This window comes from Salvelinus sp. IW2-2015, unplaced genomic scaffold, assembly GCF_002910315.2.
Source record: "Salvelinus sp. IW2-2015 unplaced genomic scaffold, ASM291031v2 Un_scaffold3442, whole genome shotgun sequence".
NCBI lineage: Eukaryota > Metazoa > Chordata > Actinopteri > Salmoniformes > Salmonidae > Salvelinus > Salvelinus sp. IW2-2015.
The window spans coordinates 30,973-51,444 of NW_019944722.1; the positions used below are offsets into that span (position 1 = coordinate 30,973).

At 42.9% G+C, this 20,472-nt stretch overlaps 3 protein-coding genes, 1 long non-coding RNA gene, 3 other non-coding genes and 1 pseudogene across 14 annotated transcripts in view; 7 read left to right on the top strand and 1 right to left on the bottom strand.

The window, feature by feature from the left end:
• The window catches only part of LOC112075866 (piggyBac transposable element-derived protein 4-like), a 32,205-nt gene extending 28,924 nt beyond the window's left edge, over positions 1 to 3,281 (top strand). Inside the window, exons 6-7 of one of the 2 annotated variants that reach the window (XM_024142792.2) lie at positions 34 to 83; positions 333 to 934. In XM_024142792.2, the coding sequence (XP_023998560.2) occupies positions 34 to 83; positions 333 to 386 (104 nt within the window). In that variant the 3' untranslated portion in view covers positions 387 to 934. Of the gene's footprint in view, positions 1 to 33; positions 84 to 332; positions 1,117 to 1,465 lie in introns of those variants that run through there. The other variant, XM_070441099.1, reaches the window with a different exon arrangement.
• A 232-nt stretch (positions 3,282 to 3,513) lies between these two features.
• LOC112075867 (uncharacterized) lies at positions 3,514 to 8,903 on the top strand. Of its 6 annotated transcripts, none has more exons than XR_011477539.1 (4): positions 3,514 to 4,235; positions 4,637 to 5,456; positions 6,178 to 6,236; positions 7,690 to 8,903. It is a non-coding gene; the product is annotated as an uncharacterized lncRNA (long non-coding RNA). The 6 variants fall into 6 exon arrangements; XR_011477541.1 differs by having other exon boundaries at positions 3,515 to 5,456; positions 7,690 to 8,064; positions 8,158 to 8,903; XR_011477540.1 differs by having other exon boundaries at positions 3,516 to 5,456; positions 7,690 to 8,074; positions 8,158 to 8,903.
• On the top strand, positions 5,628 to 5,757 carry LOC112075875 (small nucleolar RNA SNORD22). Its single transcript, XR_002895063.1, has one exon. It is a non-coding gene; the product is annotated as a small nucleolar RNA SNORD22 (small nucleolar RNA).
• LOC112075871 (small nucleolar RNA SNORD31) lies at positions 6,267 to 6,336 on the top strand. The gene has a single exon (XR_002895061.1). It is a non-coding gene; the product is annotated as a small nucleolar RNA SNORD31 (small nucleolar RNA).
• LOC112075878 (small nucleolar RNA SNORD31) lies at positions 7,183 to 7,252 on the top strand. The gene has a single exon (XR_002895066.1). It is a non-coding gene; the product is annotated as a small nucleolar RNA SNORD31 (small nucleolar RNA).
• LOC112075872 (small nucleolar RNA SNORD31) lies at positions 8,654 to 8,727 on the top strand (annotated as a pseudogene).
• A 3,151-nt stretch (positions 8,904 to 12,054) lies between the features above and the next one.
• On the bottom strand, positions 12,055 to 13,768 carry arl2 (ADP-ribosylation factor-like 2). Of its 2 annotated transcripts, XM_024142797.2 has the most exons (6): positions 13,696 to 13,768; positions 13,517 to 13,601; positions 12,951 to 13,061; positions 12,654 to 12,816; positions 12,420 to 12,500; positions 12,055 to 12,249 (listed from the first exon to the last, which is right to left on the bottom strand). In XM_024142797.2, exons 2-6 carry the CDS (start codon positions 13,579 to 13,581, stop codon positions 12,115 to 12,117), a joined length of 555 nt encoding a protein of 184 aa, XP_023998565.1. In that variant the 5' UTR covers positions 13,582 to 13,601; positions 13,696 to 13,768; the 3' UTR covers positions 12,055 to 12,114. The 2 variants fall into 2 exon arrangements, with proteins under 2 accessions (XP_023998565.1, XP_023998564.1); XM_024142796.2 differs by lacking the exon at positions 13,696 to 13,768 and having other exon boundaries at positions 13,517 to 13,666.
• A 4,551-nt stretch (positions 13,769 to 18,319) lies between these two features.
• LOC112075869 (basic leucine zipper transcriptional factor ATF-like 2) overlaps positions 18,320 to 20,472 on the top strand; it is a 5,229-nt gene continuing 3,076 nt past the window's right edge. Inside the window, exons 1-2 of the mRNA XM_024142798.1 lie at positions 18,320 to 18,696; positions 19,338 to 19,457. Coding sequence (XP_023998566.1) covers positions 18,586 to 18,696; positions 19,338 to 19,457 — 231 coding nt within the window. The 5' untranslated portion in view covers positions 18,320 to 18,585. The remainder of the gene's footprint in view (positions 18,697 to 19,337; positions 19,458 to 20,472) is intronic.

The window sequence follows — 20,472 nt, forward strand, 5'->3', positions numbered from 1 at the left end:
ACACTAATAAAATGTTTACCTTTCATTCTTCAGGGTTTGAGTGCTGTGGTCAGTGGAATTGCAGCTTGGACTCCAACATACTGGTAAGTTGTGGTTCTGAAACTGTCCTAAATGGTGCCCTCTATAGTACACTACATTTGACCAGAGCTTTATGGGCCCTAGTCAGAAGTAGTGCACTAGAAAGGGAGGTCTTTCCCAGAATAACAATCGTTCTCTGCAACCACATTGTAAACCTTTTTATAATCTCGTTTGTCTGAATTCCTGTTGATGTTAAATGACCTGACACCCTGCTGAGTAGTCTAGTTAAATGTCCTCTTTTTTTTGTTTTACAGTTGACTGTTCTGAAACAAGATGGCTGTTCTGGGCTGCTTTTAAACCTGTCCTGAAATCTGGACAGTTGCTGCTCAGTATGTGACTAGAAAGGCATTCTAAACAACTTTCCGGGACATCGACATGTCTTATATCATCAGAAAGCTTAAATGTTTGTTAATCTAACCGCAGTGTCTAATTTACAGTAGCTATTACAGCGGGACAAAATACTATGCTATTGTTTGGGGATAGTGCACAACATCAGAACACTTATCAATGCAACTTGATACATTCACCTCTGACATATTGGCTACACAACACGTCAATTAGCATAATGAAGGTAAGCCATTGTTAGGCACCAATGAGACCAGCGGTGTTCACTTGATTGACAGAGTCTTGGTCCAAGGACCACCTATCATTTTGAAAGCGATCAAGCTAGATAGCCAATGAGCTGGGCCTTCCAGCAGCATGTGAACGCCTTTTGTACTACAAACAACCRTCATGCTAGAGCTGTGGGCAACAGTGTTCATTCTCTGGTGAAAGCAAACAGGACTCACGGTGGTTAATGATACGCAGTGGTTCGTTCTCTTCTACAAACTTTTCTCAAAACTAAAAAAAAGAAAACATGGCTACTACTAGTGGAAAAGCTACATCGAAGTCCAAGTTGACAAATTTGGATGAGAACATTGCAGAAATGGACTGGGAGAGTGACACAGAACTGATGGATGAGGACTCCATGAGTGAATACAGTTTTGATTCCAGTGAGGAAGAAATATTTTTGGAAGGAGAAGATCCACTTTTAGATCAGTAAGTAAAATAGGTTTTTGCTTCTCATGCTAATGCAGATGTTTAAATGGTTGCATATTCATTTGAGATATATATATATATATAGACCTGAGGCATACAATGTATTAGCATAGCCCAAGTGTATTTTCTGTTGGATATGACATGCTGTTGTTTTTGAGTGTCTTACTGCTTATTGGTCCACATATTTCATCATAGTGATTGTGTTCCCCATACTCTATATAATATAGATGAGTGTTGTGTATTTGATGTATTGATGCAGTGCTCACTCCTTGCTAAAATAAAGGTTAAATAAAATAAGTAATAGGAAACTTGAGTTCTAAACATTTAATTTATATTTTATCCTCAATAGAGGTAGAGACTCCGATGACATCTGGGAGCCATCTCCAAAGAAACCACATTCAAGTCCATCCCACACTCATTCAAACATAGGAACTGGCTCCTCCAGTCTGACCCCTGCTGCTGTCTCTGGCTCCACACCCACCCGGCCATCTAGAGGTGTTATGAGTCCAGACCAGAAGCGGAGGAGGGCCAGTGTACCAGCGGCAACTACCACCGAGGGAGAGGACCGTTGGCGCACTGTGCTAGAGGATGATGTGGAGCCACTTCGACCAACATTTCGACCTAAAAGGCAGCCAGGACCTCAGCTGGACATGACTGGAAAGTACAGCCCCCTTAATCTTTTCCAGATGTTTTTCTCCTCGTCAGTTCTTGATTTGCTGGTGTCGAACACCAACAAGTATGGGGCTAAGAAGCAAGCAGGCAAGAAAGAGGCATGGAAGCCCATTTCCATCCAAGACCTGTACTGTTACATCTCACTGGTCATTTATATGGGGCTTGTGAAGTTGAAAACCCTGAAGGACTACTGGAGAAGCTCAAGACTCTACCAACTGCCTTTCCCTRCAACTRTCATGTCTKGTAMGAGGTTTCTGACYRTCTCGCGGGCGCTTCATATYAGTGACCCACAAGCTGACGAYAACAATGACAAGAAGAAGGGCACAGCAAGCTTTGATAGGCTCTKCAAAATCAAACCTCTCTACTCCAGCATTGTTGAGGCCTGCAAGACCMATTTTCAGCCTTCCCAGAACCTGTCCATCGATGAGMGGATGGTAGCCTCAAAGGCCAGAATTGGCATCAARCAATATATGCCTAACAAGCCAACAAGATGGGGTTACAAGCTGTTTGTTTTGGCAGATTCTGCATGTGCCTACACTTGGAATTTCTTTGTTTATGAGGGSAAGTCCATCTCAGCCACCGGTATGGGACTTGGTTATGATTCCGTWATGAAATTATTGGATYTTCCACTGCTGGGGACGGGCTACAAAYTGTTTGTGGAYAACTTTTACACAAGCYCTACCCTRTTTAYAGACCTGAGGAAGCTGAATGTATGGTCTTGTGGAACCATTCGTCCCAACGGAGTGGGTTTTCCCAAAACAAAAGTAAACGACATGCCTAAGAGGGCTGAAAGGGGTACCATACGATGGATTCGTAAAGATGACCTGCTCTTTGTRAAGTGGATGGATGCCAGAGAGGTGGTCATGTGCTCCAGTATCCACAAATYGTACAGTGGCGATCACATCCGCAGGCGTGCGAAGGACGCTAMTGGGACATGGACCAAGAAAGATGTCCCCGTTCCAGCTGCTGTGAAGGATTACAAYAAGAGCATGGGAGGTGTGGACCTGTCAGACGCKCTGATAGGCTACTACAATGTTCTCCACAAGACAAWGAAATGGTACAAGACATTSTTCTATCACTTCATCGACATTGCTGTGGTGAATGCATTCATCCTCCAGAAGGAGAAGGCTAAGATCTGTGGAMAGACMCCCATGACACAGCTAGCCTTCAGAGAGCTGCTCATCCAGGAGCTTGCTGACTGCGGCACAAAGTCCACTGCAGCACCTTCTGTCCGCTCTACCTCTGTCCGCTCTACCTCTGTCCTCTCTACTCCTGCCTCCAGTGATGTTCACCTGCCAAAATACATCACTGCAGACCTGAATGTGCCTCAGGGCCAAAAGGGCTCAGTAGGAAGGCGTCGTTGTACTCTGTGCCACAAGAAATCTCCAATCGCCTGCAGTACTTGTGCAGTTACCCTCTGCTTTACAACAGAGAGAGACTGCTATGGACCTTGGCATCAGCAGCTCAATCTGGTGTAGAGGTGTTACCCTCTGCTTTACAAGCAGAGAGAGACCGCTATGGCCTTGGCATCAGCAGCTCAATCTGGTGTAGAGGTGTTACCCTCTGCTTTACAACAGAGAGGACCGCTAGGGCCTTGGCATCAGCAGCTCAATCTGGTGTAGAGGTGTTACCCTCTGCTTTACAACGAGAGAGGACTGCTATGGGCCTTGGCATCAGCAGCCCAATCTGGTGTAGAGGTGTTACCTCTGCTTTACAACAGAGAGAGACTGCTATGGCCTTGCATCAGCAGCTCAATCTGGTGTAGAGTGTTACCTTCTGCTTTACAACAGAGAGAGACTGCTATGGGCCTTGGCATCAGCAGCTCAATCTGGTGTAGAGGTGTTACCCTCTGCTTTACAACAGAGAGAGACTGCTATGGGCCTTGGCATCAGCAGCTCAATCTGGTGTAGAGATAGTTACCCTCTGCTTTACACAGAGAGAGACTGCTATGGGCCTTGGCATCAGCAGCTCAATCTGGTTAGAGAAGTTACCCTCTGCTTTACAACAGAGAGAGACTGCTATGGGCCTTGGCATCAGCAGCTCAATCTGGTGTAGAGGTGTTACCTCTGCTTTACAACAGAGAGAGACTGCTATGGGCCTTGGCATCAGCAGCTCAATCTGGTCTGTTAGAAGGAGTTACCTTGCTTTACAACAGAGAGAGACTGCTATGGGCCTTGGCATCAGCAGCTCAATCTGGTGTAGAGGACTGTGGGTGTTCTGAATACTCTAATTGTAAGTATTGTTTTTTCTCCCTCAGTTTGTGGTGTGTTACACTTCTGACATTAGATCAGTGTTGGCTGCTAATGTGGCCGTTTATCTTAAATCACTTCTGTGTTTTGGGAGGCATTGGTTCACCATTCTCGTCACGTCTCCTGTTAGTAACTTTTATGTCGGGATGCTAATGATCCATTACGTATGACATTCCTGGGAGTGTATAAACTTGAAATGTGTGCATGTATTTTTATTTATTTTTATCCCGATATTCTTTGTATCCAATTGTCTCATCGCTGCAATTCCCGTACTGACTCGGGAGAGGCGAAGGTCGAGAGCCGTGCGTTCTCCGAAAACACAACCCAGCCAAGCCTCACTGCTTCTTGACACAATGCCTGCTTAACAAGGAAACATCCGCACCAATGGGTTGGAGGAAACACCGTACACCTGGCGAACGTGTCCGCGTGCTTTGCGCCCGGCCCGGACCAGAGGAGTCGCTAGTGCGAGATGGGACGAGAACAACCCGGATGACTCTGGGCCAATTGTGCGCCGCCCCATGGGTCTCCCGTTCACGGCCGGCTGGGACAGAGGCACAGCTCTGCATTTTAGACCACTCGGGAGGCTACCTTAACATCAGTATTACCATTTTAGTACATTCTCTATAGGTATGTACTTTAAAATGGACAAATTTGGCCACTTGGGTACATTTTTGGGAAAACTCGTGAGGGACACCTGGGAAACTTCATACTAAATATTATGTACTTCACTCATTTTTGACTGTATCAGTATGAAACTGTGCACACACGTTGTCCTGTTGGGGACAACAACAACAACAACTATAGAAAACCGATGTTTTTTGTTTTGATCTATTGTGTTATTCTCCTGCATTATTCTCACCCCTCCACAAACTTCAAAGTGGTTCCATTCAAATAGTATCAAGAATCAGCATATCCTTTCTTCAGGTCCTGAGCTACAGGCAGTTAAATTTGGGTATGTGATTTTAGGTGGAAATTGAGATGGATCCTTACCTATGCAGGTATGGATCCATTTTGTCTAAATGGATATTTTAACACCAGTATTTAATTTGTCCTTAAAGTGGTAGTTCAATGTTCAATTTAAAGTTTGTCCTTTTTTTAAAATATAAATGTATTGGTATGTACATAACATTTCCATACAACTTTTTTTACTTGTACAGTTTAGCTGAACGCAACATGTTTGAGGGATCCCGTCCTTCTGCTGAACATGATGAATATTCTCTTTGGAATCTGGTTCGTCTGAACTCCTGTTGAGAAAAGGAATAGCTGACTTCAGCAGAGGGCTACGTATCCCTGTCATAAAGGCTACATATGTTATGTCTAACCCCTCCATGTGCCTGCCTGGTATCTGGTCCCCAGCAAGACATTATCTTGAAGCTTTTGTCTGTGGCTGAACAAGGAGCCGTGATGCCAACTAGACTGGTGAGTTTTGGTTAATGAGTACGTTCGGTAATTGTCATGGGAAATTAATCTCTAGTCCTTGTATCTTAACCAGAGCCTCTGCCTTAGCCACAAGCTACAACCAGTCTAGTATTAAAACTCACTGCAAACAAGAGTGAACTGTTGATGTTTGGTAGTCGTGGTGACTCTGGCTCCTAGTGATGACACCCGCACGCGTCTTACGCCCTGCGTCGACGACAGAACCTGCAAAGGTGGACCCACTGGCGTTGCCAGGGCAACAACAAGGGGACAGCTCGTTGGGGTTACCAACTGTCTGATGGGACCAGAGACTCACACAAAATATCATTTGGCTTTGCATTGTCGATCCAAGATGGCTGTTATTTGATTTAATATCAAGAAGTAGATGCAGAATCATTCATGAAATGCTAGTAGCTGCACAAGTGACTGGGGTGGAATGGGCCACTCAGGATGTAGTCAGTTAATTTATATTTTCATGCAGTACCATCAATACAGTTTAAGCAGGATTGAGGTTAGAATACTGACTTCCAAATAACTAGTGTCCTGATGTAGTACAGGGCCCTTGTCTGCACTTTCCCATATTTAGTCTCTCAGGGTGGTAGTGCTGGTCTAGGATCAGTTGTTACCTCCCCAGCTGATTGGTTACCCCTCTGATATATCAGACAATAAAGCAGTCTTTAATGTAGTGCTGTTCAGCATGTTTATTTAGACTCCTCTCCTTCAGGTCCTGATGGTGGTACCAGACTGGTCACTAGAAGATGCCTGTTACTGAACTACCACAAGGTGTGTATGATCGACTTCTGTCCTTAATAATGTAGAAGTGATGATTTCCTGTTACCGCCCCAGTCTGATGTTAAGCTGACTGATTGGTTACTGAACTGATCTATAGAGATGGGGCTACTTTGCTGTACTGCTGTTTATCACATTAATATAGATAGATACATTTACATTTACATTTACATTTAAGTCATTTAGCAGACGCTCTTATCCAGAGCGACTTACAAATTGGTGCATTCACCTTATGATATCCAGTGGAACAACCACTTTACAATAGTGCATCTAACTCTTTTAAGGGGGGGGGGGGGTTAGAAGGATTACTTATCCTATCCTAGGTATTCCTTAAAGAGGTGGGGTTTCAGGGTGTTCGGAGGTGGTGATTGACTCCGCTGACCTGGCGTCGTGAGGGAGTTTGTTCCACCATTGGGGTGCCAGAGCAGCGAACAGTTTTGACTGGGCTGAGCGGGAACTGTACTTCCTCAGAGGTAGGGAGGCGAGCAGGCCAGAGGTGGATGAACGCAGTGCCCTTGTTTGGGTGTAGGGCCTGATCAGAGCCTGAAGGTACGGGGGTGCCGTTCCCCTCACCTAGATAATCTCCTCTTCCAGGTCCTGACTGTTTAATTCAAGTTATTGCATTCTATGCTACTTCCTGATGTTCACCCAATAAGATTGCAGCAGTCTGTCCACTCCTGGCTGAACGCAAGGTGCAACATAAGGAATTAGCATTAGCCATTCTAGCGTTGTGTAAGAAAATGATTAAGACTGCATATTTGCTGTTTTGGATGGTTTTCCATTTAAAGCTTGTTCAGGAGGAAATTTATCTTTGCAGCCTGAATGGAGGTGGTCACTAGGGAACACTACTCTCTCGAGCTGGGCAGATCATGTTGGGATGCCAGGGGACAAACTGAATAATAGATGTGACAGGAATAATGGTGCCACCTGCTGGCTGGTTAGTAGAAGTGATGATTTCCTGTTACCGCCCCAGTCTGATGTTAAGCTGACTGATTGGTTACTGAACTGATCTATACTCTAGAGCAGTGTTTCACAATCCTGGTTCTGGGGACCTAGATGTAAGGCTTCGTTTAGACACAGCTCAATTCTGATCTTTCACTAATTTGTCATGAGTAATCAGATCAGGAAAGATCTGGTGTGATTGATCCCATCACCAATTAGTGGAAATCTGAATTGGTTTGCCTGTGTAAACGCAGCATTATTCACCTAATTCAATCAAGGGTTTGAGTGTAATCAGGTGTAGGGTGGTCTGGGGCAGGGGTAAGGTGGGCTGCCTGCCTGGAGGGAGGGTGTCTGGGTGGGGGCTTGACCTCAGACCCTGGACCACTGGCTGGATGGCTGCAATGACTGAACTAGACACTCCTGATCTGGTTTCAGAATGCTCTGAATGTAATCTAGTAATCTAAGATTGGGATTATTTGGTTTTAAAACTGTTCTGTCTTTTTAGAGCTCATTGGCTGCTGAAGTGTTGCTGTGCTGGTGGAGCGGGAAGGTGTGTAGTGGGAATGATTTACGGTTCCAGTATTATAATGCACTGCAGAATATCAATCTGTCCCTGATGTTTTTCCTGGAGAGAAGTGGCTTCTTTGCTACCCTTCTTGACACCAGGCCTCAAAGTATTTTCCTCTCTGTGCGTGCAGATGCACTCACACCTGCATGCTGCCATTCCTGAGCAAGCTCTGTACTGGTGGTGCCCCAATACCGCAGCTGAATCAACTTTAGGAGACGGTCCTGGCGCTTGCTGGACTTTCTTGGTCGCCCTGAAGCCTTCTTCACAACAATTGAACCGCTCTCCTTGAAGTTCTTGATGATCCGATAAATGGTTGATTTAGGTGCAATTTTACTGGCAGCAATATCCTTGCCTGTGAAGCCCTTTTTGTGCAAAGCAATGATGATGGCACGTGTTTCCTTGCAGGTAACCATGGTTGACAGAGGAAGAACAATGATTCCAAGCACCACCCTCCTTTTGACGCTTCCAGTCTGTTATTCGAACTCAATCAGCATGACAGAGTGATCTCCAGCCTAGTCCTCGTCAACACTCACACCTGTGTTAACGAGAGAATCACTGACATGTCAGCTGGTACTTTTGCGGCAGGGCTGAAATGCAGTGGGAATGTTTTTTGGGGATTCAGTTCATTTGCATGGGAAAGAGGGACTTTGCAATTAATTGCAATTCATCTGATCACTCTTCATAACGTTCTGGAGTATATGCAAATTGCCATCATACAAACTGAGGCAGCAGACTTTGTGAAAATTAATATTTGTGTCATTCTCAACTTTTGGCCAAGACTGTATATGTATTATAATGGAAAAGGGGGGCAGATCAATATTAGGAAGATGTTGTTAATGTACTGTTGGATGTTCCTCTTGGATCATCACACTGACCCAAGCAATTTGTTATAAACTACATACTCTGACGTGATGAGTCATCATTACCGCCCCAGTCTGATGTAACGCTGACTGATTGGTTACTCTCTGATCAAGTCATCTCAGACCTTGTGTATTAGTACCTACAGTATCACCAGGGTTTAATTCTCACTATTTTCCCTCTAGCTCTCCTGTTTGGTCAGCAAGGAAGTGAGACATCTTGTTGGAACTGGGGAAAACGAGGCCAATTCAACTCTGACTGTGTTTTGATGTAAAAATAAATCTACAAATTAATGCTTGTCCTATTTTTCTTTCTCGGTGGTAGTAAATCAGACTTGGTGAATTTGGCCATTTTGAATGAACCATGTGGTCTGAAATCAATACTGAACAATGTGACATTTCCTGTCATCTCCAATCTTTATGTAGTTATTCTAGGTGGTTTTAAACATGCAGATGTAACGATTGACATTTTTCACTGGCTACAGAAAGTTGACTGACTTTAATTATTTGAATCCATTGATTTGTTATTGGAAGGATGTTATTGTGAGCAGCATGTTTAGTCATTGAGTAGGCTTCAACGACACGATGGGACAGTTTATAGATAATATATGTAATAAACTCAGTTTACGCTGCAAAAAATACCGCCAAATATGGTGTGAAAATAAAGCGTTCACTCGGGCTCTTTACCATGGGGCGAAAAGTAAATTCCGGTATATTTAACTGCGTGTGTATCATGGACATCAATGTGCCATCTTGTAGTCTCGAAACCCTAAATGGGTTACCTCTGGTTCGTTCAACCATTCCTAAGGTGGAAAGAATAGGGTTTTGGGACCGACGGCGAAAACGGGGGTTATAATGGCGCTGCATGGGTCAACATGTTTGCGTTGGTCGTCAAGCATTTACGGTGATAGTGTCTACCGAAGTCGGGTCATTCATGATTTAGAGCTGTTAAGGAAGTGAGTTTGTGTTTATACAGGACCTACCGTCAACCAATCGTATCAATGCAGAGGTATTTGGAGCCCCGAATTGTTACACAATGAGGCGCACAGTGGTAAGAACCTCAATTTGGGCTCTGACCACTACAAGGTAATTCAGTGTTTGCTCTGATTGCACTACCTCAAAAAGTAACCTATACAATATTGGTTACTGAGATTAAATGTGTTTTCTTTTGGGACCAGTTTCCCGGACACAGATTGAGCCTAATCCGGGACTGCATTTACATTAGAATTTTGGTGAATAACAAGAGAAAAAAGCCGTCCTGTACAGTATATATTGCGTGCCGTTTAGTACTGGTCTGCGTCACACCAGTCATATGGCACCGATCACATTTTCCTGCAAGCATAAATAGGCTTTTAGGAGATTCTACATTTTCTGAGATCAGTTAACATGACCATTATAGCAGGGGCTTTTAATTTCAGTACAAATGCTTCAATTGTGTGATCGTTAGCTGATCTCAGAAAAAGTTTTACGCCTGAATTTACCACAGATCTTGTTTTCAGTGTTGATGTCAAAACATTTTCGAACCGTGGCGGAGTTTGTGCCCAACAAGATGCCATTACTAACTGCTCTCTATAGCAGCTGGGTCTGGTCTACCTAGTTAATTGAATATAAAAAAATGTCCAGCGAGTGGTAGTCTTGCTTCCTCTTCCGTCGCCATCCTCACTTTTTCTACATCGATCCTCTTCTAGTTAGTAGGATACAAAACCTGTATGTCTCTAGTGGTGAACTGGGATAGTGCAGCAGAACACCACTGAATAGAATACCTGTATGGTCTCTAGTGGGCGGAACTGGGATAGTGCAGCAGAACACCACTGGATAGAATACCTGTATGTCTCTAGTGGCGAACTGGGATAGTGCAGCAGAGCACGCCTGGATAGAATACCTGTATGTCTCTAGTGGTGAACTGGGATAGTGCAGCAGAATGCAACAGTCCTATAATATTTGCCATTAAGTGTTTCAGCAAAATTTGATCAGGAATGAAGACTATTAGTGTATGCGACAATGTATATTAAAAATAAGATTATTGTTATAAAATGCCTTTTATCACTCAGATGTAAAATTAAAAGGTCTTAGCCTGACATTGGACATGGTGCCAAAGGTATTTATTTGAATTTAACCTTCATTTAACTAGGCACGTCCAGTTAAGAAAACCTTATTTACAATGACTGCTTACTTCGCGCCAAACCCGGACGATGCTGGGCCTATTGTGCGCCAGCGTATGGGACTCCCAATCACAGCCGGTTGTGATACAGCCTGGAATCGAACCAGGGTCGGTAGTGACGCTCTATCAATCACATTTTTACATCAAACCCTTTTTACATCAGCCGATGTAACAAAGTGCTATACAGAAACACAGAAAGGCAGGAACCTAGGAAGAAACCTAGAAAGGAACCAGGCCTTGAGGGGTGGCCAGTCCTCTTCTGGATGTGCCGGGTCCAACCAGGAAGCCAGCCGCACCAATGTGTTGGAGGAAACACCGTACACCTGGCAACCTGGTCAGCGTGCACTGCGCCCGGCCCGCCACAGGAGTCACTAGTGCGCGATGAGACAAGGATATCCCTGCCAGCCAAACCCTCCCTAACCCGGATGACGCTGGGCCAATTGTGTGCCGCCCCCATGGGCCTTCCGGTCGCGGCCGGCTGCGTCAGGCTTGAACCCAGAATCTCTGGTGGCACAGCTAGCACTGCGATGCAGTGCCTTAGACCACTGCGCCACCCGGGAGGCCTCATAACCATGGGGTGACTGAATTTAATGAACAGTGACACACCAACACTAACCATGGTGGGGTGACTGAATTTAATGAACAGTTACACACCAACATTAACCACTAACCAGTTTAATGAACAGTTACACACCAACACTAACCATGGTGGGGTGACTGAATTTTAATAACAGATGCATTGAAGTGAGGCACTGGTTGGCAGAAAACCAACCACTGTAAAGTTATCACTCAGTATGATGGTACTGTCTAGTAGCAGCCTAAGAGATCTGACAGGTGTACTGCAAAGCAGCACCAATGAGTTAGCCAGCTAATTTTCATAAACAACCGCAAATTAATTGATTTGAGTTCATTCAAAACGCTGATGTGCGTTTTGGTTGTTGAGTCAATTAGACCACGGCCATTTCAAGCTTACCGGTATCTTTCTAAAACTGTTTTCCTGCTTTGTGATGTTATTCCACTCCTTGTTGTTTGACATGACAAGCAGTGCAGTGGCATGATGGCACAAACACACTGGTACCCAGACTGGCCTACTAGTGTTTCTCAACCTTTTTCTAATCAGGGACAGGAAAGATAGGTTTTGTGCAATTGCACATTTAGGGGCGGTTTCCTGGAAACCAATTAACCCTAGTCCTGGACTGAAAAGCATCTGTGTCCGGGAAACTTCCCCTAAAAACTAGCATTATAGAACTGATTAAGTTGTCAGCAAACAACATCCCACAGAGCGGAGTTTGAGAAACACTGAAGCTTCTTCAGATGCGTTTTATTAATGCAACACCCAGGATGTTAATCTGCAGTGAAGACGCGTGCAGCGATGTCATCCAGTAGCCAGTCTACTCCGGTCAGTAGGTTCTCTCCTGTCACAGCACTGCAGCCGATGATACACCAGTGGTGGGTCTTAATGTCATCCAGACCCAGGGCCTACACACACACACACACACACACACACACAGTAATAGATGAATACAAGTATTAGACATGAAATCAAAGTTATCAAACAATGTATTTCCAACCCACGGATGATAAAAACACAGAAATTGTGAGGGTGGGTGTGTAGGGGGGGGGGGGGGGGGGTGGTACTGTGTTCCCACCTCTCGAATGGTCTCTTTACTCAGGGATCCAGGAAGATCCTGTTTGTTGGCGAACACCAGGAGAGTAGCTCCTGATAACCTCTAGAGAGGAAGAGAGCAAAAAAGAGAGTGTAGATAAAGGGAGAGAAACATCAACAGTTAGTAATTCATAAATGTTTGTGTGTGGTATGCACTCCTCCATGCCTGTGTGTGAGTTTTTGGTGTGTTTACTCCTCTGTATGTGTGTGTGTGTACCTCCTCCAGCAGCAGAGAGCTGAGTTCCTGTCTGCAGTCCTCCAGTCTCAGTCTGTCTGCGCTGTCCACCACCCACACCAACCCATCGGTGCTCTCAAAGTAGTTCCTCCAGTAAGAACGAAGGGATTTCTGACCGCCCACGTCCCAGATGTTTAACTTGAACCTGAGGAGGATGACGATGGGGAGAAGAGGGGAGGATGAAAAGAGAGGAGTTAATGAAAGGTGTGTATTCTCCATCTGCCTAAGAGAAGAGGTGTAAAATGACTCTGCTGATGATGCTGGTGTGTTCTGACTTACCCTTTATGTTCCAATGTTTTGATATTGAACCCCAGTGTAGGAGAGATGGTACTCACATCCTCGCCATTGAACTTCTTCAGAATAGTGGTCTTACCAGCATTGTCTAAACCCCTGTAGTACATGGTTAAGGACTGGCAATGGCCAGGGGGGGACCTCCGTACAGATTAGAGGGTGACACACATCATTTGCAGCACTTGTTATAAGGCAGTGATAGCCATATAGCTGAGTAATCGTTTTAACCATGTCAGCCAGTGGGTTAACAAACGTAGCTTATAAACATGGTAAGATATGTAGCCTAGCTATGGATGTGACTGGTAGATAGTCGCGGTAGCTAGCTAGGCCTACTTGCTGACAAGCGAAGCTAGATGACCACAGCTATCTGGCCACTTTAGAAAAGACAAATGTATCAGGCCCAAAGGCAGGCGACAAACTAGTCCGATCACATAGGTAGATACGCGGATGAAAGTGGTTTATCTAGTACATATAGTCATGTAGCTATAGATAGGTAAACATCATAGCTAACTAACTCATCACAAATCTTATTTCATTGCAGCAAAAAAGGATACAACATAAGTAGTCGCATCTCTCGCTCCTTGTGCTTCATTTTCTTCAGTATCGTCAGCAAACCCATCGTGACGAACGTTTGATAAACTATTTAATATAAAACGGAAGTAACACAAGATAAATAGTGGTATAATGTTTTAACTTTGGTTATAATATCAACACATAAATTGTCTCTCATTACCGTTGCTATCTAAAACAAGCACGCAGCTCCAAGACAAGCAGGAAGTTGATACTAAAGTAGTCCCGCCCGCTCTAATCATGGATTGGTGAATGTTTGGGACAAGCTTCAGCTCAACATATTATTGGTTTACTTCAGCGTCACTCAAAATGCTTTAGGCTATTTGATTCGTAAACCGCCACCAAGGCAAAGGCGCGGCTGTGTTAATTCAGAGGGAGCAACAAACGTTTGGAAACGTATATTTTTGTTTCCATTAGTTACCACAGCGAAAAGGTCCAAATTGGCTATATTGTAAAAATTCATGAAAAAAAAAATGAATGTGCTTTTTGGGTCTTGGTTAGGGTTGGGTATAAGGTTAGCAGAGGGGTTTGGTTTAAATCTCATTTTAAGAAGAGGAATTGTAGAAATAGGATGGCTATATGACTTTGTGGCTGTGGTAACTAGTGACGACCTTATATTTTGTGACCAAATAGCGCAACACGCGGTTCATATCAGGGACGACAATGTTAGGAGATATTGTAGGCATTAGATTGTTCAAAAGGAACAATTCTTACTTCATTAGAGATTATTGGTTAAATCCACACTTTACATTTTATGGAGACAATAACACCAGGCTGTAGTGTCATCGGGCTTAGAGTAGTTTATTCTTCTCTTAATAGACATACACTACATGACCAAAAGAATGTGGACACCTGCTGTCGAACATCTCGTGCCAAAATCATGGGCATTAATATGGAGTTGTGTGGCCTACCACTTTGTTGCTCCTAGACGTTTCCACTTCACAATAACAGCACATACAGTTGACCGGGGCAGCTCTAACGGGGAAGAAATTTGATTAACTGACTTGCTGGAAAGGTGGCATCCTATACAGGCGGAATCACAACCGGCCGTGATTTGGAGTCCCATAGGGCGGCGCACAATTGGCACAGCGTCGTCCGGGTTTGGACGGTGTAGGCCGTCATTGTAAATAAGAATTTGTTCTTAAGTGACTTGCCTAGTTAAATAAAGGTTACATTTAAAAAATATATATATTTAAATGATTGTGCCACGTTGAAAGTCACTGAACTCTTCAGTAAAGCCATTCTACTGCCAATGTTTGTCTATGGAGATTGCATGGCGGTGTGCTCGATTTTATACACCTGTCAGCAAAGGGTGTGGTTGAAATAGCCGAATCCACTAATTTGAAGGGGTGTCCACATACTTTCGTATATCCAGTTATGATCAAATCATTTGGTCAGTTATTTGACGTTTCTTATTCGATTCGTGATTAGACTATGAAGATGATGTTGATCTTTGTAGTAATGTGTAACAACAATCGTATGTAGCAAACAATCTACCTGATTTACTCAAAATATATAGTTGCAATCAGAAGTTTACATACACCTTAGCCAAATACATTTAAACTCAGTTTTTCACAAATCCTGACATTTAATCCTCGTAAAAATTCCCTGTCTAGGGTCAGTTAGGATCACCACTTTATTTTAAGAATGTGAAATGTCAGAATAATAGTAGAGAGAATGATTTATTTCAGCTTTTATTTCTTTCATCACATTCCCAGTGTGTCAGAAGTTTACATACACTCAATTAGTATTTGGTAGCATTGCCTTTAACTTGTTTAACTTGGGTCAAACGGTTCAGGTTGCCTTCCACAAGCTTCCCACAATAAGTTGGGTTAATTTTGGCTCATTCCACCTGACAGAGCTGGTGTAACTGAGTCCGGTTTGTAGGCCTCCTTGCTCGCACACACTTTTTCAGTTCTGCCCACAAATGTTCTATAGGATTGAGGTCAGGGCTTTGTGATGACCCGTCCAATACCTTGACTTTGTTGTCCTTAAGCCATATTGCCACAACTTCGGAAGTATGCTTGGGGTCATTGTCTATTTGGAAGACCCATTTGCGACCAAGCTTTAACTTCCCGATTAACGTCTTGAGATGTTGCTTCAATATATCCACATAATTTTCCTGCCTCATGATGCCATCTATTTTGTGAAGTGCACCAGTCCCTCCTGCAGCAAAGCACCCCACAACATGATGCTGCCAACCCCCGTGCTTCACGGTTGGGATGGTGTTCTTCGGCTTGCAAGCCTCCCCCTTTTTCCTCCAAATATAACGATGGTCATTATGGCCAAACAGTTTTATTTTTGTTTCATCAGACCAGAGGACATTTCTCCAAAAAGTATGAACTTTGTCCCCATGTGCAGTTGCAAACCGTAGTCTGTCTTTTTTATGGCAGTTTTGGAGCAGTGGCTTCTTCCTTGCTCAGGTTATGTCGATATAGGACTCGTTTTACTGTGGATATAGATACTTTTGTTCCTGTTTCCTCCAGCATCTTCACAAGGTCCTTTGCTGTTGTTCTGGGATTGATTTGCACTTTTCGCACCAAAGTACGTTCATCTCTAGGAGACAGAACGCGTCTCCATCCTGAGCGGTAAGACGGTTGCGTGGTCCCATGGTGTTTATACTTGCGTACTATTGTTTGTACAGATGAACGTGGTACCTTCAGGCGTTTGGAAATTGCTCCCAAGGATGAACCAGACTTGTGGAGGTCTACAATTTTTTTTCTGAGGTCTTGGCTGATTTCTTTAGATTTTCCCATGATGTCAAGCAAAGAGGCACTGTGTTTGAAGGTAGGCCTTGAAATACATCCACAGGTACATCTCCAATATACTCAAATGATGTCAATTAGCCTATCAGAAGCTTCTAAAGCCATGACATAATTTTCTAGAATTTTCCAAGCTGTTTAAAGGCACAGTCAACTTGGTGTATGTAAACTTCTGACCCACTGGAATTGTGATACAGTGAATTATAAGTGAAATAATCTGTCTGTAAACAATTGTTGGAAAAATTACTTGTGTCAAGCACAAAGTAAATGTCCTAACCGACTTGCCAAAACTATAGTTTGTTAACAAGACATTTGTGGAGTGGTTGAAAAACGAGTTTTAATGACTCCAACCTAAGTGTATGTAAACTTCCGACTTCAAATGTAAGTAAGCCTATGTCTCCAGCCTGTCCACGATCCGTCCCAGCGAAATTCCCCACGTTGATTGAAATTATGTCTGTCTAATCCTGCCTCTATGTGGTATCATATCCCTAACAGTCTGTTTATTAACCTTGGTGGACTTGAATTCCTAATGAAATGGGATTTTGACCCTCCAAAATTACCTGTTCAATTGTCTAAGTTTCACCAGCAAATTTTATTTATCTGGAAAATTATATTCAAGCACAATTTTTTTCCCCCATGAAACATTGATTTGGAACAATAGAGTTATTAAAATTAATAGGATATTCATTTTTCAAAGGCTTTTGGTTTGACAAGAATATTACTTTTCTATGTGATTTGTTAGACAACACTGGGGAGTTTCTGCCGTTTGATGAGTTCACTGGTAAATTTCTGGTTAATATTACTCAGAGAGAATATATGAAGGTTTGCAAAGCAATTCCACTTTCTATACTTGGGACTTATTATGAACACTTTGTTATATAATGAGGTTGTTCCCTCTTTTCCAAGTTTACAAATGAATGACTTGAAGAACACTTTGTTATGTTATGAGATTGTTCCCTCTTTTCTAAGTTTACAAATGAATGATTTGAATCTTTTGGATAAAAAAAATAATAAACTAAGTGGATACGATTGGCAGTTAATGAAGTAATTTTGGGTGATTATAATTCAATATATTGCTATTGATGTGACCAACCCATGCTGTGGTCAAAAGCAACTACCTTTTACCTTAATTTTCCATTTATCCCAAAAGTTAAAGAATCAAATTTTAAAATATTTTCTTCCATCTACCCTGTTAATGATTTCTTGCACATAAGATTCAATTTTGTCAAAAGTCCTTGTGTTTTTTTGTTCCTCTGGTTCAGAATCTATAGAGCATTAATTTGTTTCATGTCGCCATTCTCGTAAACTATGGGTTGAAATTCATGAATGCTTGTGTATAAAATCTCCAGAATTACCTATGTTGACCTTGGATGATGTTAAATGGCATTATGTTTATCGTTGTAATTCCGATCATAACTATTTTATTAACATTATTATTCTCTTGGCCAAATATTATATTCAGAAATGTAAATGAGTTTTTTTTTCATTGAACTGTTACAATTTTATAAATCCCTCAAATTTGTGAAACTTAAAAAGTTGGAAAAATGATTAGTAGTCATGTCTCTGAATGTCTGTTAATGTCTCATTGCCATGTCACATATAAATGATGTTCTGAAGTATTTTTATTTTTATTATTTATTTCCGAAAATAATTGGGGGCGTTTCAACTGGTGTTCTATTACTATATTGTTTTCATTGTATTCACAGGAATGTTCCTGTGTTGATGTGTAATATTGTTATGATTATTGCAATAAAAAATACATTATAATAATAAAACAAAAATAATAATAAATAAATCGCCACGTTTCTGCTTGACATCCTCTACACTTCCTACAAATCACAAAATTCCCAGCACGTGGTGTCGAATAGAAAAGCACGGTCAAATATGGTCATGTCCGCCGCGCGCCCGTTGATCAACTTCCGCCTGTTACTTTGCAACCATGCCATTTAGAATAAACTGAAACTGAAAGCACAAGACCCTCCCCTCTCTTCCCGTCCTTAAGGTACTGCCCTACTGTACAAACAGGTGGGCGGTTTCTACAAACATTATAAGAGTGAAAGCACGCTCCAGCTTCTGCAATACAAGCGTAAAGAGACGTCTGCATGTAAACAGACAGCCAATATCCTGCCCATTTATCCAAGGAGGCGCTGTAGGATTTTACAACAAGTTGAGAAGATCATAGGAATACCGTAGTCCCCATATCCAGTCTTGAAAAGGAAATGCATACATCTTTGTCTGTGGCCGTTTAGAAACGTTCCCTTTATTTGCTGCTGCGGTTAACCTTGCACCATATGGGACCTTTACTAACAGATATGCCGCTGGTGGCATCCTTCGTCGACTCGCGATCAGAAGGCAGCGGCACGTCTTTCTCCGGCGAGGACTGCCCAAGCCCATCTGAATCGGTAAGTTACACTGTTTATTGAGATATTAATAGCAAGTCACTGCATAATGAATCACTTATTGTCTAGTATAAGTATTAAGATAATGAAATGATGATCAAATCGTTTGTGATGCTGGTGTAATACTTTCTCCGTTCTGCATCTGTAGTAGACCATAAAACAGCAACCAGTGTTCCTATATGATGTGCAGGGTTTTGTTCCAGCCCAGCATTAAAACATTTGCAGCACACCTTGTAGCTCTCCATGACCCAAAGTGGTTATAACCTGGGCGTACAGGTGGTCAGATCACTAGTTATAGATCACATGGGCGTACAGGTGGTCAGATCACTAGTTATAGATCACCTGGGCGTACAGGTGGTCAGATCACTAGTTATAGATCACCTGGGCGTACAGGTGGTCAGATCACTAGTTATAGATCCCCTGGGCGTACAGGTGGTCAGATCACTAGTTATAGATCACATGGGCGTACATGTGGTCAGATCACTAGTTATAGATCACATGGGCGTACAGGTGATCAGATCAGTAGTTATAGATCACCTGGGCGTACAGGTGGCCAGATCAGCGGATAAATATCACTGTTTTATTTTTATTAAGGTGTATTATAACCTGTATGTTACTGAGTTGATCACACATTTTATTTCCAGGAGAGAGGAGGACAGAAAGGAGTGAGAGTGGACCGGAGAGGTAAAAGAAGAGTGAAGAACAGAGACGCTGCCAGGAAGAGCAGGAAAAAACAGACGGAGAGAGCAGACATTCTCCACCAGGTCATTCTGGCTCCTTTATCTTTAACCCAGATTTCTTTCCTTTACATTTATCCTCTATTTCTCTCGTGTTCTTTGTTGTCTCTTACTCTCTTTTCCTCTCCCTTTTGTTTTCTCTCTCACTTCTTAACTTTTCTTGTATATTTTTGTTTCTCTCTTTCATCCTCAACTCTCTCTCTCTCATTTCTATTTAAATTTAAGGTCTTTATTGGCATGGGAAACCATATGTTTACATTGCCAAAGCAAGTGAAATAGATAATAAACAAAAGTTAAATAAAAAATGAACAGTAAACATTACACTTTCAAAAGTTCCAAAAGAATGAAGACATTTCAATTGTCATATTATGTATATCTCTTTATCTCTGTCGGTCTCTTTATCTGTTTCTCTTTATCTCTCTCTCTCTTTATCTCTCTCTCTCTCTCTCTCTCTGTCTCTTATCTCTCTCTCTCTTTATCTCTCTCTCTCTTTATCTCTCTCAGCCTCTGTCTCGGCCTCTGTCTCTCTCTCTTTCTCTGTCTCTCTCTCTCTCTCTGTCTCTTTCTCTGTCTCTCTCTCTGACTCTCTCCCCCTACCTCCCACCTTCCCATTGTTCACTTCCTCCTGTGTGTACTCTCATGCATGTGGTTTATAGTAAGGCTGGTTACTCACAGAGAGGGTCAGGGATCTATAACTATGGTGTGTGTGATGCAATCTGCCTGTGCAGTCGGGCAGAGCATTTCTGGGAAACCCTTGCTCTAAAGAGAAACCCTCCCTGCCTCTCTCCTCCCCCTCTCACCCCTCCCTGCATCTCTCCTCCCTCTCTCACCCCTCCCTGCCTCTCTCACCCCTCCCTCTCTCACTCCCCCTCTCCCTTCCTCATAGTACACTACATAGGGAATAGGGTGGCAACTTTATTTATGACACTCACACCACCACCATATAGCTGTGTAGCTAACTCCTGGAACTACACACTACTGTTTTACCATGAAGCGGTGTAGCTAACTCCTGGAACTACACACTACTGTTTTACCATGTAGC

Bases quoted from the DNA above. Each gene is read 5' to 3' on its own strand.
- arl2 (XM_024142797.2), bottom strand. From the start codon at position 13,581: ATGGGTTTGCTGACGATACTGAAGAAAATGAAGCACAAGGAGCGAGAG. The intron at 13,062-13,516 runs GTATCCTTTTTT...CATGTACTACAG, and splicing joins GAGATGCGACTACTTATGTT to GGGTTTAGACAATGCTGGTA. The intron at 12,250-12,419 runs GTGGGAACACAG...GTGTGTGTGTAG, and splicing joins GTAAAGAGACCATTCGAGAG to GCCCTGGGTCTGGATGACAT.